General features: G+C 41.6%; 2 protein-coding genes and 1 long non-coding RNA gene across 6 annotated transcripts; 2 read left to right on the top strand and 1 right to left on the bottom strand.

The window, feature by feature from the left end:
• Window positions 1-3,062: 3,062 nt before the first annotated feature.
• LOC121762303 (CBS domain-containing protein CBSCBSPB5-like) lies at window positions 3,063-9,836 on the bottom strand. Of its 4 annotated transcripts, none has more exons than XM_042158136.1 (15): window positions 9,680-9,836; window positions 9,360-9,547; window positions 6,965-7,133; window positions 6,708-6,840; window positions 6,442-6,612; window positions 6,152-6,230; window positions 5,934-6,047; window positions 5,753-5,819; window positions 5,426-5,531; window positions 5,290-5,348; window positions 4,640-4,746; window positions 4,437-4,567; window positions 4,087-4,172; window positions 3,914-4,003; window positions 3,063-3,737 (listed from the first exon to the last, which is right to left on the bottom strand). In XM_042158136.1, exons 2-15 carry the CDS (start codon window positions 9,509-9,511, stop codon window positions 3,558-3,560), a joined length of 1,644 nt encoding a protein of 547 aa, XP_042014070.1. In that variant the 5' UTR covers window positions 9,512-9,547; window positions 9,680-9,836; the 3' UTR covers window positions 3,063-3,557. The 4 variants fall into 4 exon arrangements, with proteins under 4 accessions (XP_042014070.1, XP_042014069.1, XP_042014071.1 ...); XM_042158135.1 differs by having other exon boundaries at window positions 9,360-9,539; XM_042158137.1 differs by having other exon boundaries at window positions 9,360-9,514.
• A 2,595-nt stretch (window positions 9,837-12,431) lies between these two features.
• Window positions 12,432-13,529, top strand: LOC121761575. The gene is made up of 3 exons (XM_042157212.1): window positions 12,432-12,848; window positions 12,938-13,027; window positions 13,120-13,529. Exons 1-3 carry the CDS (start codon window positions 12,774-12,776, stop codon window positions 13,519-13,521), a joined length of 567 nt encoding a protein of 188 aa, XP_042013146.1. The 5' UTR covers window positions 12,432-12,773; the 3' UTR covers window positions 13,522-13,529.
• Window positions 13,530-13,896: 367 nt separating this feature from the next.
• Window positions 13,897-14,916, top strand: LOC121761576. Its single transcript, XR_006042042.1, has 3 exons — window positions 13,897-14,038; window positions 14,420-14,467; window positions 14,725-14,916. It is a non-coding gene; the product is annotated as an uncharacterized LOC121761576 (long non-coding RNA).
• Window positions 14,917-16,571: the final 1,655 nt, after the last annotated feature.

Here is a 16,571-nt window from a genome sequence, read left to right as displayed (position 1 = left end):
AGCTTTCCTTCCTTGTAGGCTATGGTGAAATCGTAGCCCAATAATTTTGTTTCCCAATTTTGTTGTGCCGGGGTCGCGAGAGGGTGAGCCAAAAGCTGACGCAAGTTGCGCTGATCTGTATGGACCACAAATCGGCGCCCCAGCAAGTATGGCCGCCAGTGATGGATGGCGAGGACGAGGGCCATGAGCTCTTTCTCGTAAGCGGACTTGGCCAACCAACGAGCCGCTAGGTTCTTGCTAAAGTATGCAATCGGTTGACGATCTTGCATTAGGACCGCTCCTAGTCCTCGGCCTGAGGCATCACACTCAATCACAAACTCCTTGGAGAAATCCGGCATTTTTAGGAGGGGAGCAGATGTCAAAGCCGCCTTGAGGGCCTCAAACGCCGAGGCTGCTGCAGGAGGCCAGACCCACTGTTGTTTAGGAGACTTAGGCAGTGGCTTCTTCAAGAGTTCCGTGAGTGGCGCTGCTATTTTGCCGTAGTGGCGGATGAAACGACGGTAGTATCCGGTCAGGCCCAAGAAGCCGCGCACGCCCTTCAATGAGGACGGAATAGGCCAACGGAGGACTGCTGATATCTTGGCCGGGTCCATTTTAACTCCCTCGAAAGACACGATGTGGCCTAAATATTCGACGATGTCCCGCCCTAGAAAGCATTTCTTTGAGTTGACGACGAGGGAATGAGTGCGCAAAGCCTCGAAAACTTGGTGAAGGTGGCGCAGATGGTCGGGCCAGGAGGTACTGTAGACCAGGATATCGTCGAAAAACACCAAAACGAACTTCCGCAATGCCGGTCTGAAAATGTCATTCATGAGGCTCTGGAAGGTAGCTGGGGCGTTGGTGAGACCAAATGGCATCACTAGGAATTCGTAATGACCGGAGTGGGTTCGGAAAGCGGTCTTTGGCACATCCTCGGCTGCCACACGGATTTGGTGGTAACCGGCCTTCAAATCAATCTTGCTGAACCACCTTGCTCCGTGTAGTTCATCCAACAGTTCTTGTATTACTGAAATGGGGTATTTGTCGGGAACCGTCCTCTTGTTCAATTCCCGGTAGTCCACGCAGAACCTCCAAGAGCCATCTTTCTTGCTTACGAGGAGTACCGGACTGGAGAATGGGCTCGTGCTTGGCTGGATCACGCCTGAACCCAGCATCTCCGCCACGAGCTTTTCCATTTCGTCCTTCTGTAGATGATTATATCGGTAAGGACGAACGGAGACAGGTTCCGTACCTGGTAGAAGCGGAATGCGGTGGTCCGTTTGCCGGCGGGGGGGCAGCCCGATTGCGGATTCCGTGAGGGAGGGGAATCCCCCGATCAGTTGCAGTAGCTGGTTCTTGGCGTTGGGCGAGAGAGATGGATCGATGCCGAAAGGAGCCGGTGCTGTTTCTGTGTCCATTGACTGAAGGAGCCACCCGCAGTCGCCCTCCTCAAGGCGTCGGAGGTCCTTTGTAGAGCAGGCCCGACGCATGAGGGTCGGGTTCCCGTTGAGCGTTACCGGCCTGCCGTCGATGGAGAAGTCCATGGATGAATGCTGCCAATTGACCATCACATACCCAAGGGAGGCGAGCCACGAGACCCCCAAAATTATGTCGATGTTCCGGAGGGGAAACACATAGCAAGATATTGTGAAGTCTTCGTTGGCCATCGTGACCGTGACACCTTTGCAGATTCCAGCCGCCTGTCGCGTGGAACCGTCCCCTAGGACGACCGAATAGGGTGATGTGGGGGTAATTGGCAGGTGCATCTGCTGGGCTCACTGCTCGGAGATGAAGCAATAGTTCGCACCGCTGTCCACCATTATCTTGACCTGCTGCGAGCCTACATGTCCAAACAACTTCATGGTATTTGCCGTATCTAGCCCGTTTAATGATAAAACGGAGAGCTCTGGCTTGCTCATATCGTCCAGCTCCGTTGTCTCCTCGCGGTCAGAGTCATCCCTCGGTCCATCGTCTTCCTCGCAGATGAGGACATTAAGAGTCTTGGGAGGGCACTTGTGGGTCGGGCTAAACTTGAGGCCGCACTTGACGCAGGTACCAGCCGCTATGTGCCTCTTATACTCCTCCGTGGAAATATTCCGGAAACGTTTGGACACTGGGCGGGATGAACCCGTGGACGAGAACTGAGAGGGGGGATTCGAGTATCCTGCGGATGCCGGCCGTCGCTGCTGCCCGGTGTAGGCTTGCGATACACTGTGGGAGGGGGCAGGGGTTATCCGTAGGGGTTATCCGCGGGGGTGGTTGTGATGCGAGCATGTCGATGTCCAACGCCAATTCGACGGCGTCTTCATAGGTGGTGATTTTGGAGGCCTTCATTTGCATGCGGATCTCTGGCTGGAGCGCAGCCATAAAGAATCCTAAATATTGCTGGCACGGAATGTCTGGAACTTGGGCGAGACGTGCCTCAAAGGCCGCCACGAATTCAGTGAGAGAGCCTGTGTGGCGGACTGCTGCGAAGGCCTCATATTCGTTCAGTGCCCCCGTGCCACCAAAGCGTTTCATCAACTCTCTCGCGAAACGATTCCACGCCAAATCCGGAACCCGAAGTCGCAGCAGCTGGTACCAGGGGAGGGCCGGCCCTGCCAGCGCCACCATGGCCAGGCCCACCCGGTCCTTGGGAGCAGTCACCGCGATCAAGAAGTATTGTTCAGCCCGCGCCAGCCAAGCTAGGGCCTCCGAGCCATCGAACGTGGGCATGGGTGACGCCGACGTACCCCCGGCGGCCGTTGATTTCAGCCCGTGATTCGCTGAGGTGGATCCATCATCGGGGTTGGTAGTGTCTTTGAGTTTGAGCGATGCGAAACCAGTGCGCATCTCCTGAAGCATGGCTGCTACCTGTTCCTCCGTATGGCGGAACTGAGTGTTTAGTTCTTTTACCGCGGCGTCCAGCGAGAGGCTGGTCTGGTGCAAGGCACCCGTCGCCTTCTCCAACTCATCCAGTCGCGTGTCCGCCCTAGAGTTCACCATTGTTCACCGCACCAAATTGATAGGAGTGAAAGGCGAGGGGAGGGAAGGGGAGCACGAGAGATGCTCTGTTTGTTGATATGTGAAGTGTAAGGCTAATATTGAAAGGAATCGATCACTTGAATTGTTGGAATAATATGAAAGTAACACTCCTCCGCAGAGGCCTACGACCAAGTCGTCCGATACAAATGATCTGCCAAGATGAATTGAACTCCCTAGCTTACATTTATTTATAGTCTAAAGTAAATAACTGAACGCATAAAAAATAGGAACTGGACTGCCGCTTCTTCCTTCTTCCTTCCCGCTACTTCTCTGTTCAGTTTCACCTGCTCCCTTATTCTTCTCCACCAGCTTCTGTTTCAGTTGGGCCTGCCTCCTTATTCCTCTCCATCGGCCAAACTACTTTCCTACTTCCTCGGCGGTAGACTTTCCAAGACCGGTCTGTATCATAATCACCTCTGCTTATTGTAATTTGCAAGGCACAATCAACTCTCTCTTGTTATGTTAAGGTATACTCACAAATGGCAACCAAAGGTACCACAACCACACTCTGGTTTCTTTCCTCTTCAAACTCTCCGAGCAACGGGTGTATCGAATCAATTTGCAGGTCGCCTCAAGAATGCTAAAACGCCTAAACCAGCAACTAAGGCAGCCCCAGCAGCCACAGAGCTGTATGCCGAAGCCCAAGCATCCGCTTGAGCATATTCCATACCTTTCGACTTGGATCCCATCCGAGGACGTGCTGCACTGGTATACTCTAAATGCAATTTCAACCCCTGTTCATGTTACTCAGTGTATTTATCATTTCCTTTTTTGGCCAATCGGGTCAAACAACTAGACACAGCATGCGTTTAGCACAGGGGGGCAAACTTAAAAGATAACTTGGCAAATGGATGCAAATTCTTCGTCGGACACAGACAGCAAAAGTTGCTTTCGAGTATAAAAAACTTACCTTCCAACCAGCTAGCCTGGCATGATCTACAGCTGCTTGAAGATCATTATCAGATGCAAGCACAACCTTGTCCTTGTCTTCATCTTCATACTAAAGAATGGTAGCAATACAAAAGCATAAGACTTCGAAATACAGAAAATATAACAGCTGGGCAGAGCCAGAGCACGTCCTACCAGAATATATGGAAGGTTGTCACGGTCAATTTCATCTCCTAATCTCTGAAGGATTGCTGCTATAAGGTCGGCCAAACTCTGTGTACCTAAACACAAAATAGTGACACAAAGTGATGCAAAAAGTATCTGTGCAGTATATAATAGAGATGATAAACGAACAAGATACAATTTTCAACACATAAAATCTCCATGCGTAAGAGCGTGTGAAATGATATGTAGACATAGTAAATGCGGTGTATTCTTCTGCGGCATAAAACTTGAAGTGGTAATAATGATAAACCTAAAAGGCTAAACGTATACTAGGATAACAAGACTATTTTTCACACTAAAAGATAACAATTGAAAAATACCACATAAAAATCTATGCATCCTTCCTTTTCCATCTTGAATTTTGAAGGCAAACGAATTGGGGGTGGAAGTAGAATAAGCAATAGATCGTCCGCCATGTCCCCCATCAGAAGGCAATTTCAAGGAATTCTCACTGAAATATCATACTAAGATTGTAAGGAACTGCAAACAATAAAAATTGTAGTTCAACGGTAGAGCAAGTAACCTCCGGGTCTCATCATCATCATCTGGAGTTAATTCCATTGCAGAATCCCAGAACTTTTGCAGCATGGTGTTTGTGGCCTCACCATTGACTGCTGCAGTACTTCCAACCTGGAAAAAAGAACCCAATCAGAGCATAAAATCTTCAGAAAGTAGTACATAATACAACGGTATAAACTCTAAGAGTCAAAATTATCAGGACTGCCCTTTAGCATGAGTAAAAGCAGCACATTGAAGATCTCAAAATAAAAAAAGAAATGGGAGTGTTAATAGTCTTTATTCTAGTGATAAAATAAATATGCCTGAGACAATCATCCTGTCTTCATCCAACCCATAAGAACATAGTTCATGCAACAGTAAAGTTGACGATAATTTTTGTTGCAACCCAAAACAATGAAATAAAATGTTTAGATTGCTATAGACAAATTCTTCTTCTAAGCTACAAGAAAATGTATTCAAATAAATAATGAAATTGCAAAACAAATGAAAGTGAAACATTGACAATTAAAGCAATTACAGTTTTAGTTGGAAATATAAGGTAGTTTATGTCTTATCTTATAGACATAGCTTCAATAGGTTAGCACATTTCTTAGTTCAAATCATTTGATCTCTCTAATTACCTCATCCGTGAAAGGAAGGTTCAGATTGACTTACTGTGGCTATTGCAGCATGAGTTATATGAAGAACATCGAGAACAGCTACTGCCACTCCTTCTGTATCATTGCGTTAAACTTTAGGCCTGGAAATGATAAGTTTCAAAATTCTTCTAAGACATATTATGCTGGTATACCTTTATCAACAACTGGAAGGTGCAAAAATTTCCCATCATGCATGGTATGAAGTGCATCAACAATAGGAGTATCTACAGTAGCACACTCTGGATTTGGTGTCATCACCTGGAGAATTGTTTTAGTGATATGAAAAAATGAGCAATGTTAGCATACCTTCCGATTTACCAAGAAAACTGAAACTTGATAAAAAATACTGAAAAAGTCTATTATGAATTATCCTTATTCCAGAAAATAATTCCAGCAAAACAACTCCAGAGATTGAACAGCTAGAGCGATGGATATGGGAGCAATAACCAAATCAAAGGAGAGAGAAGGGTAAAGTTTACCTTCTCCACTAAAGTAGATCCTGGAGAAAGATCTTGAGCTATGACCCTCATCAGCATGTCTTTTGAACTAAAATAAGTATTGCATACAAGTGAGTACTCAGTTAAGAAACAAAGTTTCACAGATTGTGCAGGCAGAACTTGTCATTCAAATATGCATTTTCTTAAAGAAGGGAAAGCTCACGTAAGTATTCCTCGTGGTTTGTTTTCTACAATTACAATGGCAGAGCTTGCTTGAACTTCAAACATCTTCTTTGCAGCCTCTAGCACAGTGTCACTTGGATCTACTGTAACAATCCTAACAAACCACAAGGTTAGTTGCATTACGCTTCTAATATCTTGCTATAGTCCTAAGATGCAGGCTATGGATATAGATAATAGCAAAGTGAAGATATTACCTACTTTGAGTTGTCAGGAATTATAGTGGACACTGAGGGTGTAAACATTCGCTCTCGAAGTGTCTCAATGAATGTGTTTGGGCCTACATATTAACATGTTAAAATCAAAACAGTAGCAATTGCAAGTGGATGATCATGATTCTTTATAACATACAAAATGGCTAGACACTTATAATTATAACATGAAAGATAATCTAAGGCCACTGGAAAATAAAAACAAAAACAAGGACAAGAAATTCATAAGTAAAATCTGCATGAAAAAGGAGAGAACATTTAATGGATGCATGCACCAACCAGAAACTGTTGTCCCCCAATGTCTCTCCACGCCTTCAACAGCAGCTGCAATCGCCTTTCCCTTCTCAGCTGCCCTTTCCAAACGAGCAATAGCATCATACAAACATTTTGCTATGTCAAGTAAAGCAATCACCTCTCCTTTTTCAACAACTGGTAAATGTCTAAACTTTCCTGTGGAAAATAATATTATGCAGAAGCCAAGCCAATTTAGATTCTAAAACAAGATTCATAGTGTGTTGAGGCATGAAGTTTTAGATAAAAGAGACCTTGAACCATTTTTTGCAATGCTTCGACAGCAAGATTATCAGAAAGCACAAATACTGGGTTCCTGGTCATGACCTTAGACACAGGAGTTTCCTCGAGATTTAGATCATGAGCAATGACTTTCATAGCTATATCCTTAAGTGCAAAGAAGAAAAAAATGTCATTACTTCCAAGAAAAGAAATTAGAACAAGCAACATAGGGACTTGTAAAAAGACTAAAACTAGCTCCCAGTTGCTTGCATGTCCCTCCAACAAGTACCTTATCTGTCAGGATTCCACACAATAATGCATTTGAATCGGTTAGCAGTAAAGCATCAACCCTACGGGCTGCCATCCGGCGACAAGCTTCAATTATAGTGGTAGTTTCCGGTACTGTCAAGGCTTTTGATAGCCTCAATCGCTTGACCGTCCGTTCCCCTGTCAGTCCTCTGATGCAAATTTGAAGAATAATAATTCTCAAATATCATGGAAATACATTTTGACAAAAGAAATTAGTTGCATGCATTTATGTTTGATGTGTCTTCCGCCATGGCACAACAAATCAATTTATAAGCTGAAATACGACATAAAGATGAAGAGCATATCTAAATAATGTGTACATAAGCGTGCACTCCTCCCACTTCTTACTTAGAATAAATAAGTTAACTTTCTCAACAAAAGAGTTAACAAGTTACCCTTCAACTTACAATGCTCAGCCATGTGTTTGAACATAATGCTCACCACTGAGAAACAAAATGAAACACGAAAAGTGAAAATTGAAACTGCATGTACTGACACATCAGTCATCAGCTAGACACAGCCTTTGGAAAACAAAACTTGGGCGGTTGAAAGCAAGACAAAAATCTGTAACAGTTTTGGTTTTTCAAGCTCTGAAGATTCTGAACTTTGCTCATTTGTATGATTGTATCAGTAAAGCATAATTAATAACACTATTACTACATTATTTGGTTAGAGTATGTACTGTGTAAGATTACTTTTAACATCAAACCTCAGTCAGTCCTTGTGTAATACATCCTCACTTCAAGCGGAAGCTCTCAATTCTTTAAGTATACAGTCTACCTATCATTTTATTAAAAGCATGCCATCCCCCATGTTGCACAGTCTTGGTAGGCAGAGGGTGTAGCAGTGAAGCTTGGTGCTTGACGACATAGATACCTTTAGTTTCAATTTTCAAGTGGAAAAGTCATAGTTCTACTTGTTACTCAAATTTAATTTACTTCCTTGTACTTAAGTTTAGACCCCACTCATTATCCTTTGACAAATTATTCTAATAGTTCTTAGAGCATCTGCAACGGTGGACGGACGGCGTCCGTCCGTCCATGCCAGCGGCATGGAAGACGGCGTCCGTCCGCCGCTGCGCTCGTGCCGCACGGCGCTGCTCGATGCATCGAGCACGTCCGTGCCAGCGAGCAGGTGACGTGTCGTGCTGCGATTGGGCAACGGCTATGCCGTTGCATTTGAATATTTTTATTTTTTATTTTTCAAAAATTCGGTTTTTAATTATAAAAATCTATTAAAAAATATATATATTTTCCCAATCCCCAAAAAATGGTCGTTTTTTTGCCCGTTTTTCTGTACTTTTTTTATTTTTTTTTATTTTTTTTCCCCAAAATCATCTATAAATACACACATTCATCTTCCATTTTCCACATCAAATCATCTCTCATTCATCTCTCATTCATATTTTTCATACAACTTATCTACACCTTCATCTCTCACTCAAAACCTCAAATGGATTTCACGAATTTAATTATGTAATTTTTAATTTTTAGTATTTTAATTATGTAATTTTTAATTTTTAGGATTTTAATTATATAATTTTATTTTTTAGGATTTTAATTATGTCTTTTTTATTTTATTTGTAATTTGTAATATTATTTCAGTTTTTTTAATGAATTTTAATGTTATGGAAATGTTTTTATTTAAAATGAATTGTGCTCGTCCGCGTGGGTGTTGTGCTCTGGCCTAAGAGCAGGCAGGAATAGTGGCGCCGGGCCCACAACCGTGCTCGTTGGCAAGAGCACGGTTGTGGGTGCTCTTACTTTCTTCCTAGCACTTCACTAGAGTTTTCAACTTCAATAGCACAACTATCCTCTAATAACAGAGAGCAAAGAAGGGCGGCTTAATTTGTGCTTCGACCAAGAATCAGGCCAACATTTATGGGGATATTGAGGATTGCTAACAAGAAGGCAAGGATATTTACAAAAGCATTTGGATTTTTTGCTATTACTGTTGAAGCTGAAATTAAAGAATTTTATTAATTAAAAATATATATAAAGAGCAAATTCAAGCTACTAAAAACTGTAGTAACTGTAATCCAGTTTTTAGAAGAAATTCACCCTGATCGTGCGGATAAAGAGCGAAAAATGCTTTGACTAAACGTAGACACCTTTTGCTTTCAGCAATTATGAGCTAATCAACCAATCGCTTGTTCTTTACTTATCGGCATTTAGTTTAGAATCGTTTTATGACAGTTCTACAGCAAAAATAAACGGAAAAACAAGCACGCAAATATTCCATTTAATGCCATCCACCACAATAAAGGAATCTGCTAAAGAAATTAATGAAAAGCAATCCAGATTGGGAAATTCATTCGCACGATAACGGAATAAAAACATTTTCCAATTGAAGCTTATAGGATATGAATAGCGTACAAGGAACGGGAGCCGGATATAGATTTGCGGTGGTTCGAGGGAGGAATTCCAACAACTCCATCGCCGCCGCCGCCGTTATCAGCAGCAGATTTCTTCCTGGTCAACGTCACGCTTCTCCTAGTCGACGATCCCCCTGGAGGCGGGGTCGACATCTTCTGCTAGATCGGAAAAGTTCAGCAGCTGTAAATCTATCAGAAATCAATACACACGCATCGAAAATTGAACCAAAACACAATCATCCACAGCAGAAGCTCAGCAATTATAGCTGTTTCAGCAAAGTAGCATGAATCGTGAAAGTAAGTAGCGCTATTACAGCATACCAATCAGGAATAACGGCGATTGAATGAGCAAAAGTGATTAATTGAAGATTTTTGGCGTTGATTTAGGGAGGACAAATGAGGCCGGAAATGAAGAGAAGAGGAGTGCACGCGTGAGAAACGGAAGGATGAGGATTTTTGCTGTTACGATGTCCAAAATATTACATTAATTTTAATTGAAAATTTAAAATATGGCGTAACTTAATTGCGTAGATTTGGGCCTAACATCGGGCTGGCATATTACATATGGTCCGGCCCATATTCCCATTTTTACAAAATTGAGGAGTGAATTAACAAATTTTTTAGCATAACAAAATGAGAATGAATGTTAATAAGATAAATGAAGATAGGATGAAATACAAGATATTAAATAATTTACTTTTATCGTCAAAATAGTAATTTCATTATAATGGGGTGACCATAAAAAGAATAACTATAAAAACCTGTCCAAATAAAATGTAACCGTGAAAAATACAGACAACTTTAAATTTTGTTGGATCCAATTAAATAAATTTATCCTTATATTCTAGTCGATTCATCCAATTAAATAAATTTATCCTTGTGTTTTAGGCGATACATCCAGTTAAATACATTTATCATGCTTTTGTTTGCTCTATTTCCTTTGATATATTTTATTAAGAATTTAAAATTAACAAATTACAAAAAATGGAACAACAATCCCCACAGCTATGGCTCAGTGCTCGTGGCCGTGTCTCCTTGAGTTTTGTTCTGTTTTAGATCCTTAGGGATTTGTCTCTCCTACTGATGAGTTTACTGAGTGTGCAGGCACTCGGAAGAGATCGAATCTCAAGTCCAAAGGTATACTTGAGATTAGTCTAGAGTTTTCGATTGTAAATCATGTACTTAGTGTGTAATATTGATACCACGGTTGTACTTGGCTTGTACCTCTGAAATTAGCTATCTTAGATCACAATTAATAAAAAATGTGTCGGTAATTAGTGAATCTCGAATGGTCTGATCCCTACAACTACTATAAAACCAATATAGATAACACTCATATTTCATTTATCTTTATATTTTCTAAATCAAATGTGAGATAGTTCAGTCTGCTCTTTACTCAAACAGAGTAAATTTGTAGTAATTCCCTCTGTTTCATGGTAATTGAGATATTTTTTTATGCCACAAAGATTAAGAAAAAGGGTGTAATATACTCCATTCGTCCCCAAATAAATAGACTAGTTTTATCATTTTAGGCCGTCCCCCAAAATTAGACAAAGTCTAAATATGAAATAATTTTCAACCAATAATAATACTACACATCATTTATAATGTGGATCTCTCTCTCTCAAATTTTATCTATTGCATATTATAACCGTGTCATTTACAACTTACAAGTTTGTCAATTTTTTGGGGACGGATGGAATATTAAATAAAAAAGATAATAAAGTAGGAGAGAGAGAAAAATTGAGATAATAAAGTTAGAGAGAGGGAAAAGTATGAGTGATAAAATATGTTAATCCCTCCGTCCCATTAGAGTGTCCACAATAGAGTGGCACGACCATGATTCCGCCAAGGCACAGCCACAAAAACTTGTCCAGTCCAATAGTGGTCACGCCACAGCCACAAATCACATTACTTTATCAATTGTTGATATATTTTAATTGGACGGGAACAAAATTAATTGTACAAAAATAAATAGAATGGAATGTAATGAAAAAAATGATTTGGGAATAGATATTTTACAAGATAAAAATTTTAAAAATCAAAATAAAAGAAAAATAAAAAATTGGAGTCGGACACCACCACCGCGGTCGATGCGCCCAGGACCCCACCACCCCTTCCTCGCCGCATATGCGGCAACCTCCTTTCCTCCCCACCCCGCTGTGGCGTCCTCGTCCCCAGCTATAGCACGTCGCGGCGCCGCCGCGGCTCTTCTATTGGAGACACTCTTATAGATGTTCACCTTTCTCTTTTGGGTTGTTTCACTCAAGATGTTCACTTTCTATATTTAGAAATAAATTTATTCTCCTCTCTCCTCATTAAAAACTACATTTTCTCATTACTTACTTCACTTAATAACTCTTCCTAAAATTCTGTGGTACTCGACAATATGGACGTCTTGGGTGGGACACGGAGTACTTTTTACTTAAAAAAAAAAAAGAAATGATTCTAGTGCTATGGAACGCCCAAAATGAAAAAAATATGACTTTATCACTGTGAAATGTGGGATGTAGTACATAGCAAGTTTTCCCACTTCCCTCTCGCTCTCAACTACCTTGGAAGCTGATTTACTCTTTACCAAGTCAGACAGTTCACTTCACACATTCATGTCAAAGTTTGCATCTTTCACAAACATTATGTTAATAATTGCAATATTTTTCAAGTAGTTTTCATGAAATTGACTGACTGCATTATCATGAAATGAATGCCAGGTCAATTGATCTTGACTTGGTCTTGATGATGTAAGGTCTACTTTTGGTTATACAATCAGAAAACACAAACAAACAGGCATCTATAATTTGTATATTAGTTTTCACACTTGTAGTAGGAATATTCCTACTTGCTGCTGCTAACCAATACTCAGACAACAATAAACAATCTCAACTGGCTTTCCATCACCCCCTTTCTGCTCCACATTTTAAAAACCAAACAATATTCATGTCCCTTTCAAACTCTAAATATTCTACTACAACCCCCTGTTAGGAAGATTCGAGCAACCTGCGTCTAGGTTCATCGTTATTGTATATAATCATTGGTCCTAATAAACCCGAAGCACGAGTGACGGAATCATGTTTATTTTGCAAGAAAAAAGATGCACAACGCAACCCCATTTATCGTCTCTACCTTCTCTAGATTGCCTCTGCTCTTATTTTAAAACTCTGATCCCCATCACCACTACAGCTACATTTTTGTTGACATCTTCCTGTTGACTGACTTACCTGCAGCATCATCGATCATCCATCACTGCATCTTCTATATTAACTCCAGCAACGACATCACATCCTCCTTGTTGTTGACGATGATTTCATAAAAATAGAGCAGCTCGTTCTGTATGCACTTTGGTTTCATCTCCTACTTCTGGTACCGACTTCCCCTCTCTCTCTTCGCCTTTTGACCTAAAAAGATCCCGCAGTTTATGGGCAGGGAAAGATCAGCAACAACCATGGAGAGGAATGATGAGAAGCAAGCGGTTATATCTCCAGGAATGAAGGTAAGAACATGAGAATTCTTGAAACTTATGAGATAGAAATAGTCCCATGTTTGATATTTCTCGACAACTCTTATTTTCTTGAAAATTAGGTAGCCAAAGAAGAAGACATGAGAAAATCCTTATTCAGTGCAGCAAAATCACCAACTGAAACTGGCAGACCAAGCAGCATGGTTTATAAGGTAAGAGCAACATTTTTTTAAAACCTTTTTTTTATCAAGAAATCAAGTTAGAAATGCATCTGATTTCACTTGTATTTGGGAAAATGAAACAGAAAGATCATAGAGTAATACCAGCTCATATCGTTGCTGAAGCCATATCCACGCTCCACGGTCTGGACCTTAGGTGGTCAGGGCCGATAACTCCGACTGAAATGCAATACGTGGAACAGTATGTCGTGGCCAAGTACCAAGAGTACTGCAACGCCCTTGTGGAAGGAGGAGAGAAAACCGATCTGTATGATCTCTGTATCAAAGAAAACTTGAAGAACCTCAGCCAGATGACAAGCGGAAATCACCAAGAGGAATTTCCAGAGACACCTTTGGAAGCAGCCTCCCTGATCTCGAGAATACACAGCTGGAGCCATCGAGATTGCTCAGCATCCTCACCAAAAAGTCCTCTTTCATCGGGAGCTTTGTCTCAATTCCTGAAATTCAAGCTAGAAACAAGGTTTTGAAGCACTGTGGATTATCTTGTTCTCTTCACCCAGAACTATAAGGATGCAATTACCTGATGAGGAGTATCTTGTTCTCTTCACCCAGAACTATAAGGATGCAATGATGCTGGTTGGAGAAAGCTACCCCTTTTTCAAGGGGAACTATTACCTGACAATTATCGGGGAAGATGCTGATTATGTGAAAGAATTTGCAACCTACAAGGAATCAAGAGTGATTGCAGCACCAGAATCTTGGTTGGATTTGAGGATTAAGGGTTCACAACTCAGTCATTATTTCAGGAGGAAATGCAAGCACACTCCCAAAGGGCTGTTTTCCTACCCGGTTGAAGTAAATGGAATGCGATACTCCATGCATTGGATTTCAGAAGCTCATCGCAACTCATGGCATGTTCTGCTTGACACTACAGCATTGGCTGTGGGAGAAGATCAGCTGAATCTTGCACTCTATAGGCCAGATTTTGTGCTATGCAGTCCTGATAATACACACGCTCATTCTTCAACGGTCACCTGCCTCTTGGTAAGAAGAAAATCCTTTGACATGTCAACCTCCTCTGCAGCAGTGAATGAGTGAAGCTATTCTGTATAAACCTGTAAGAAGTAAGAACATGAAAGTTTAGCTCAGAGTGTCAAGTTGACATTTTCACGATGAAAATATTTATCTTGAATGCTCAAAGCAACATTCTTTCTTCTTTTTTCAGAGGTAACTCAAATCAACATTCTCACTTTATGCATAAGTTTACATAAGATTTTAAGCTGTTAAAAAACAAGCATGCATAGATAGCATTCTTTTATCAGAAGAATTTCGTCTAGATATCTTAATTTCCATACTTATATGTAGAATATTTTGAAATATGAAGCGACTAATTACGCAATGTGTTTTACCTTATCTCGAATGTAGGAATCACCATATCCCAGACAGAGCTGATTTCGGCTTTGAAGGTTTCTTGTATGTATTCTCAGCATCCTTCTCTCTGCATTTAGTCTTCTTTCTTTTCTTTCAATATGATGCTAGCCAATCAAAACAGGAAATATACATCTAGGCTAATAATTACTAGTATTAGACAAAGCCAACAGCATGTGGAAATTTCTCATTATGGTGTTAGCTTGTGATAGCCCCCAATGTATGATGAATAGAAAAGAAAAAGGAAAGGCAACTTGAACACAATGTTAGAGCATCCTTAACCCTGGCCCGGAATGCCGCAGGAACTATTTCTGCATATCGCAAATACATTTGCGGCCCAGGAAGAGTACTTCTAAGAAGGGTTCGACGCTATTGGTCGTCCCAGTCTCACGACGCTCCATAAATGTACTGCAGCAATCCGTCAGCTTGCTATTGGACAAACGACGAATTTGTTCGACGAGTACCTGCAAATTGGGGACAGCACTGGGAGACTGTGTTTGATGAACTTCTGCAAAGGCGTTCGGGCAGCCTTCACCGATGAATTTCTCCGGAAACCAAGCACTGCAGATTGTCAGTTTCTGCTCCAACTTCACGAAACAGTGCACGAATTCCCCGTGATGCTTGGCAGCGTCGATTGCATGCATTGGCAATGGAAGAACTGCCATGTGGCGTGGAGGGGATCATACACGAGCGGCCACAAAGGCACCCACCCCATCATTATAATCGAGGCCGTTGCCGACTACCGGCTATGGATTTGACATGCATTTTTCGGGGTCTCCGGATCGAACAACGACATCAACGTGCTCAATCAATCGGACCTCTTCAGCGAAGTTTTGAATGGTAAAGCGCCAGCCATCAACTTCACCGCTAACAACCGCAAGTATAAAATGGGGTAGTATCTTGTCGACGACATCTATCAGAAGTGGCCAACCTTCGTGAAGACGTTCAACAGGCCGATAAACGAAAAACATGCTCTTTTTGCGCAGAAGCAAGAGGTTGCTCGCAAGGATGTGGAGAGAGCGTTCGGGGTTCTACAAGTTCGATTCCACATTATCAAATCCCCGGCTCGTACATGGTTTATGGAGAATATGGTCGACATCATGTATACATGCATAATCTTGCACAACATGATTGTCGCCGACGAATGACCTAATGCGGAAAATTGGTTCGACCCTGAAACCTGGGAGGCTCTACCGCAAGTAGTCCGCCTCGCAGTGGAGTGCATCCTTCTTTGCAAGAGCGAATGTGTGTTCGGGTAAGGACACGTGATTCTATCGCCAACGCCCAACTCCAGCAGGATCTAATGGAGCACATTTGAGCAAAATTTGGCAACCGTTAGACGATCACCGCATCACTTTCCATGATTATGCGGATTTCAATAAATTGTAATATTATGATTTCAATTATGTATTTTTCGTATTTTCGGATGTAGTAATTTTCGTGGTTTTTAATGATTTTATGAATTATTAGTATTAATATAATATTTTAATGAAATATTAATTGAATTTGTTGAAAATAAAAATAAAAAATGAAATTGAATGAATAGTTAAGGGATGAGATGGTTAAGAGATGGATGATTGAATGTGTTATCTCTTAGTTAAGAGATGAGGTAAAAAGTGCAGTAGGGCTATAAATAGTTAATGAATGAGACGGTATTGAGAAAGAAATATGGATGACCTAATAAGACTTCCATAAAATTTATTGAGTGGACAGAGAAGGTAAGTGCATGGACGAATTTGCCCTTCAACAGGTTATATTGTCCAGAAATCGTGTCAAAAAGTGCAAAAACTCTTAGACCATCCACAACGGGACTCGCCGGCGTCTCGCGTCTCGTCTCAGCGAGACGAGACCCCGGCGAGACGCGTTGCAGCCTCCATCTCGTCCCGTCTCGTCGCGCGTCTCGTCGCGCGTCTCGACTCGCCGAGCCACGAGACGAGCTGTCTCGCCACGCGCCTAGGCGACGTGGCGCAGCCCGGCGTCGTGCGTGACGCCCACTCGCCGGCCCGCGAGTGGGCGTCGTCACGTGCTGACGCAATAAATATTTTTTTTAAAAAAAAATTCGAATTTAAATAAAAAAAAAATTGTAACGGTATTATTACCGTTTTTTTGTATATTTTTTTTGTTTTTTATTAAATTTTTTACTCTATAA

The sequence above is a fragment of the Salvia splendens genome, chromosome 13 (genome assembly GCF_004379255.2).
Source record: "Salvia splendens isolate huo1 chromosome 13, SspV2, whole genome shotgun sequence".
Taxonomy (NCBI): Eukaryota; Viridiplantae; Streptophyta; class Magnoliopsida; order Lamiales; family Lamiaceae; genus Salvia; species Salvia splendens.
This window is presented reverse-complemented; position numbering and strand designations above follow the sequence as displayed.

Bases quoted from the DNA above. Each gene is read 5' to 3' on its own strand.
- LOC121762303 (XM_042158136.1), bottom strand. From the start codon at position 9,511: ATGTCGACCCCGCCTCCAGGGGGATCGTCGACTAGGAGAAGCGTGACG. The intron at 6,231-6,441 runs GTTGGTGCATGC...GTTAATATGTAG, and splicing joins TTGGGGGACAACAGTTTCTG to GCCCAAACACATTCATTGAG. The intron at 5,349-5,425 runs GTATACCAGCAT...GCAATGATACAG, and splicing joins CCTTCCAGTTGTTGATAAAG to AAGGAGTGGCAGTAGCTGTT.
- LOC121761575 (XM_042157212.1), top strand. From the start codon at position 12,774: ATGGGCAGGGAAAGATCAGCAACAACCATGGAGAGGAATGATGAGAAG. The intron at 12,849-12,937 runs GTAAGAACATGA...CTTGAAAATTAG, and splicing joins TTATATCTCCAGGAATGAAG to GTAGCCAAAGAAGAAGACAT. The intron at 13,028-13,119 runs GTAAGAGCAACA...AAAATGAAACAG, and splicing joins CAAGCAGCATGGTTTATAAG to AAAGATCATAGAGTAATACC.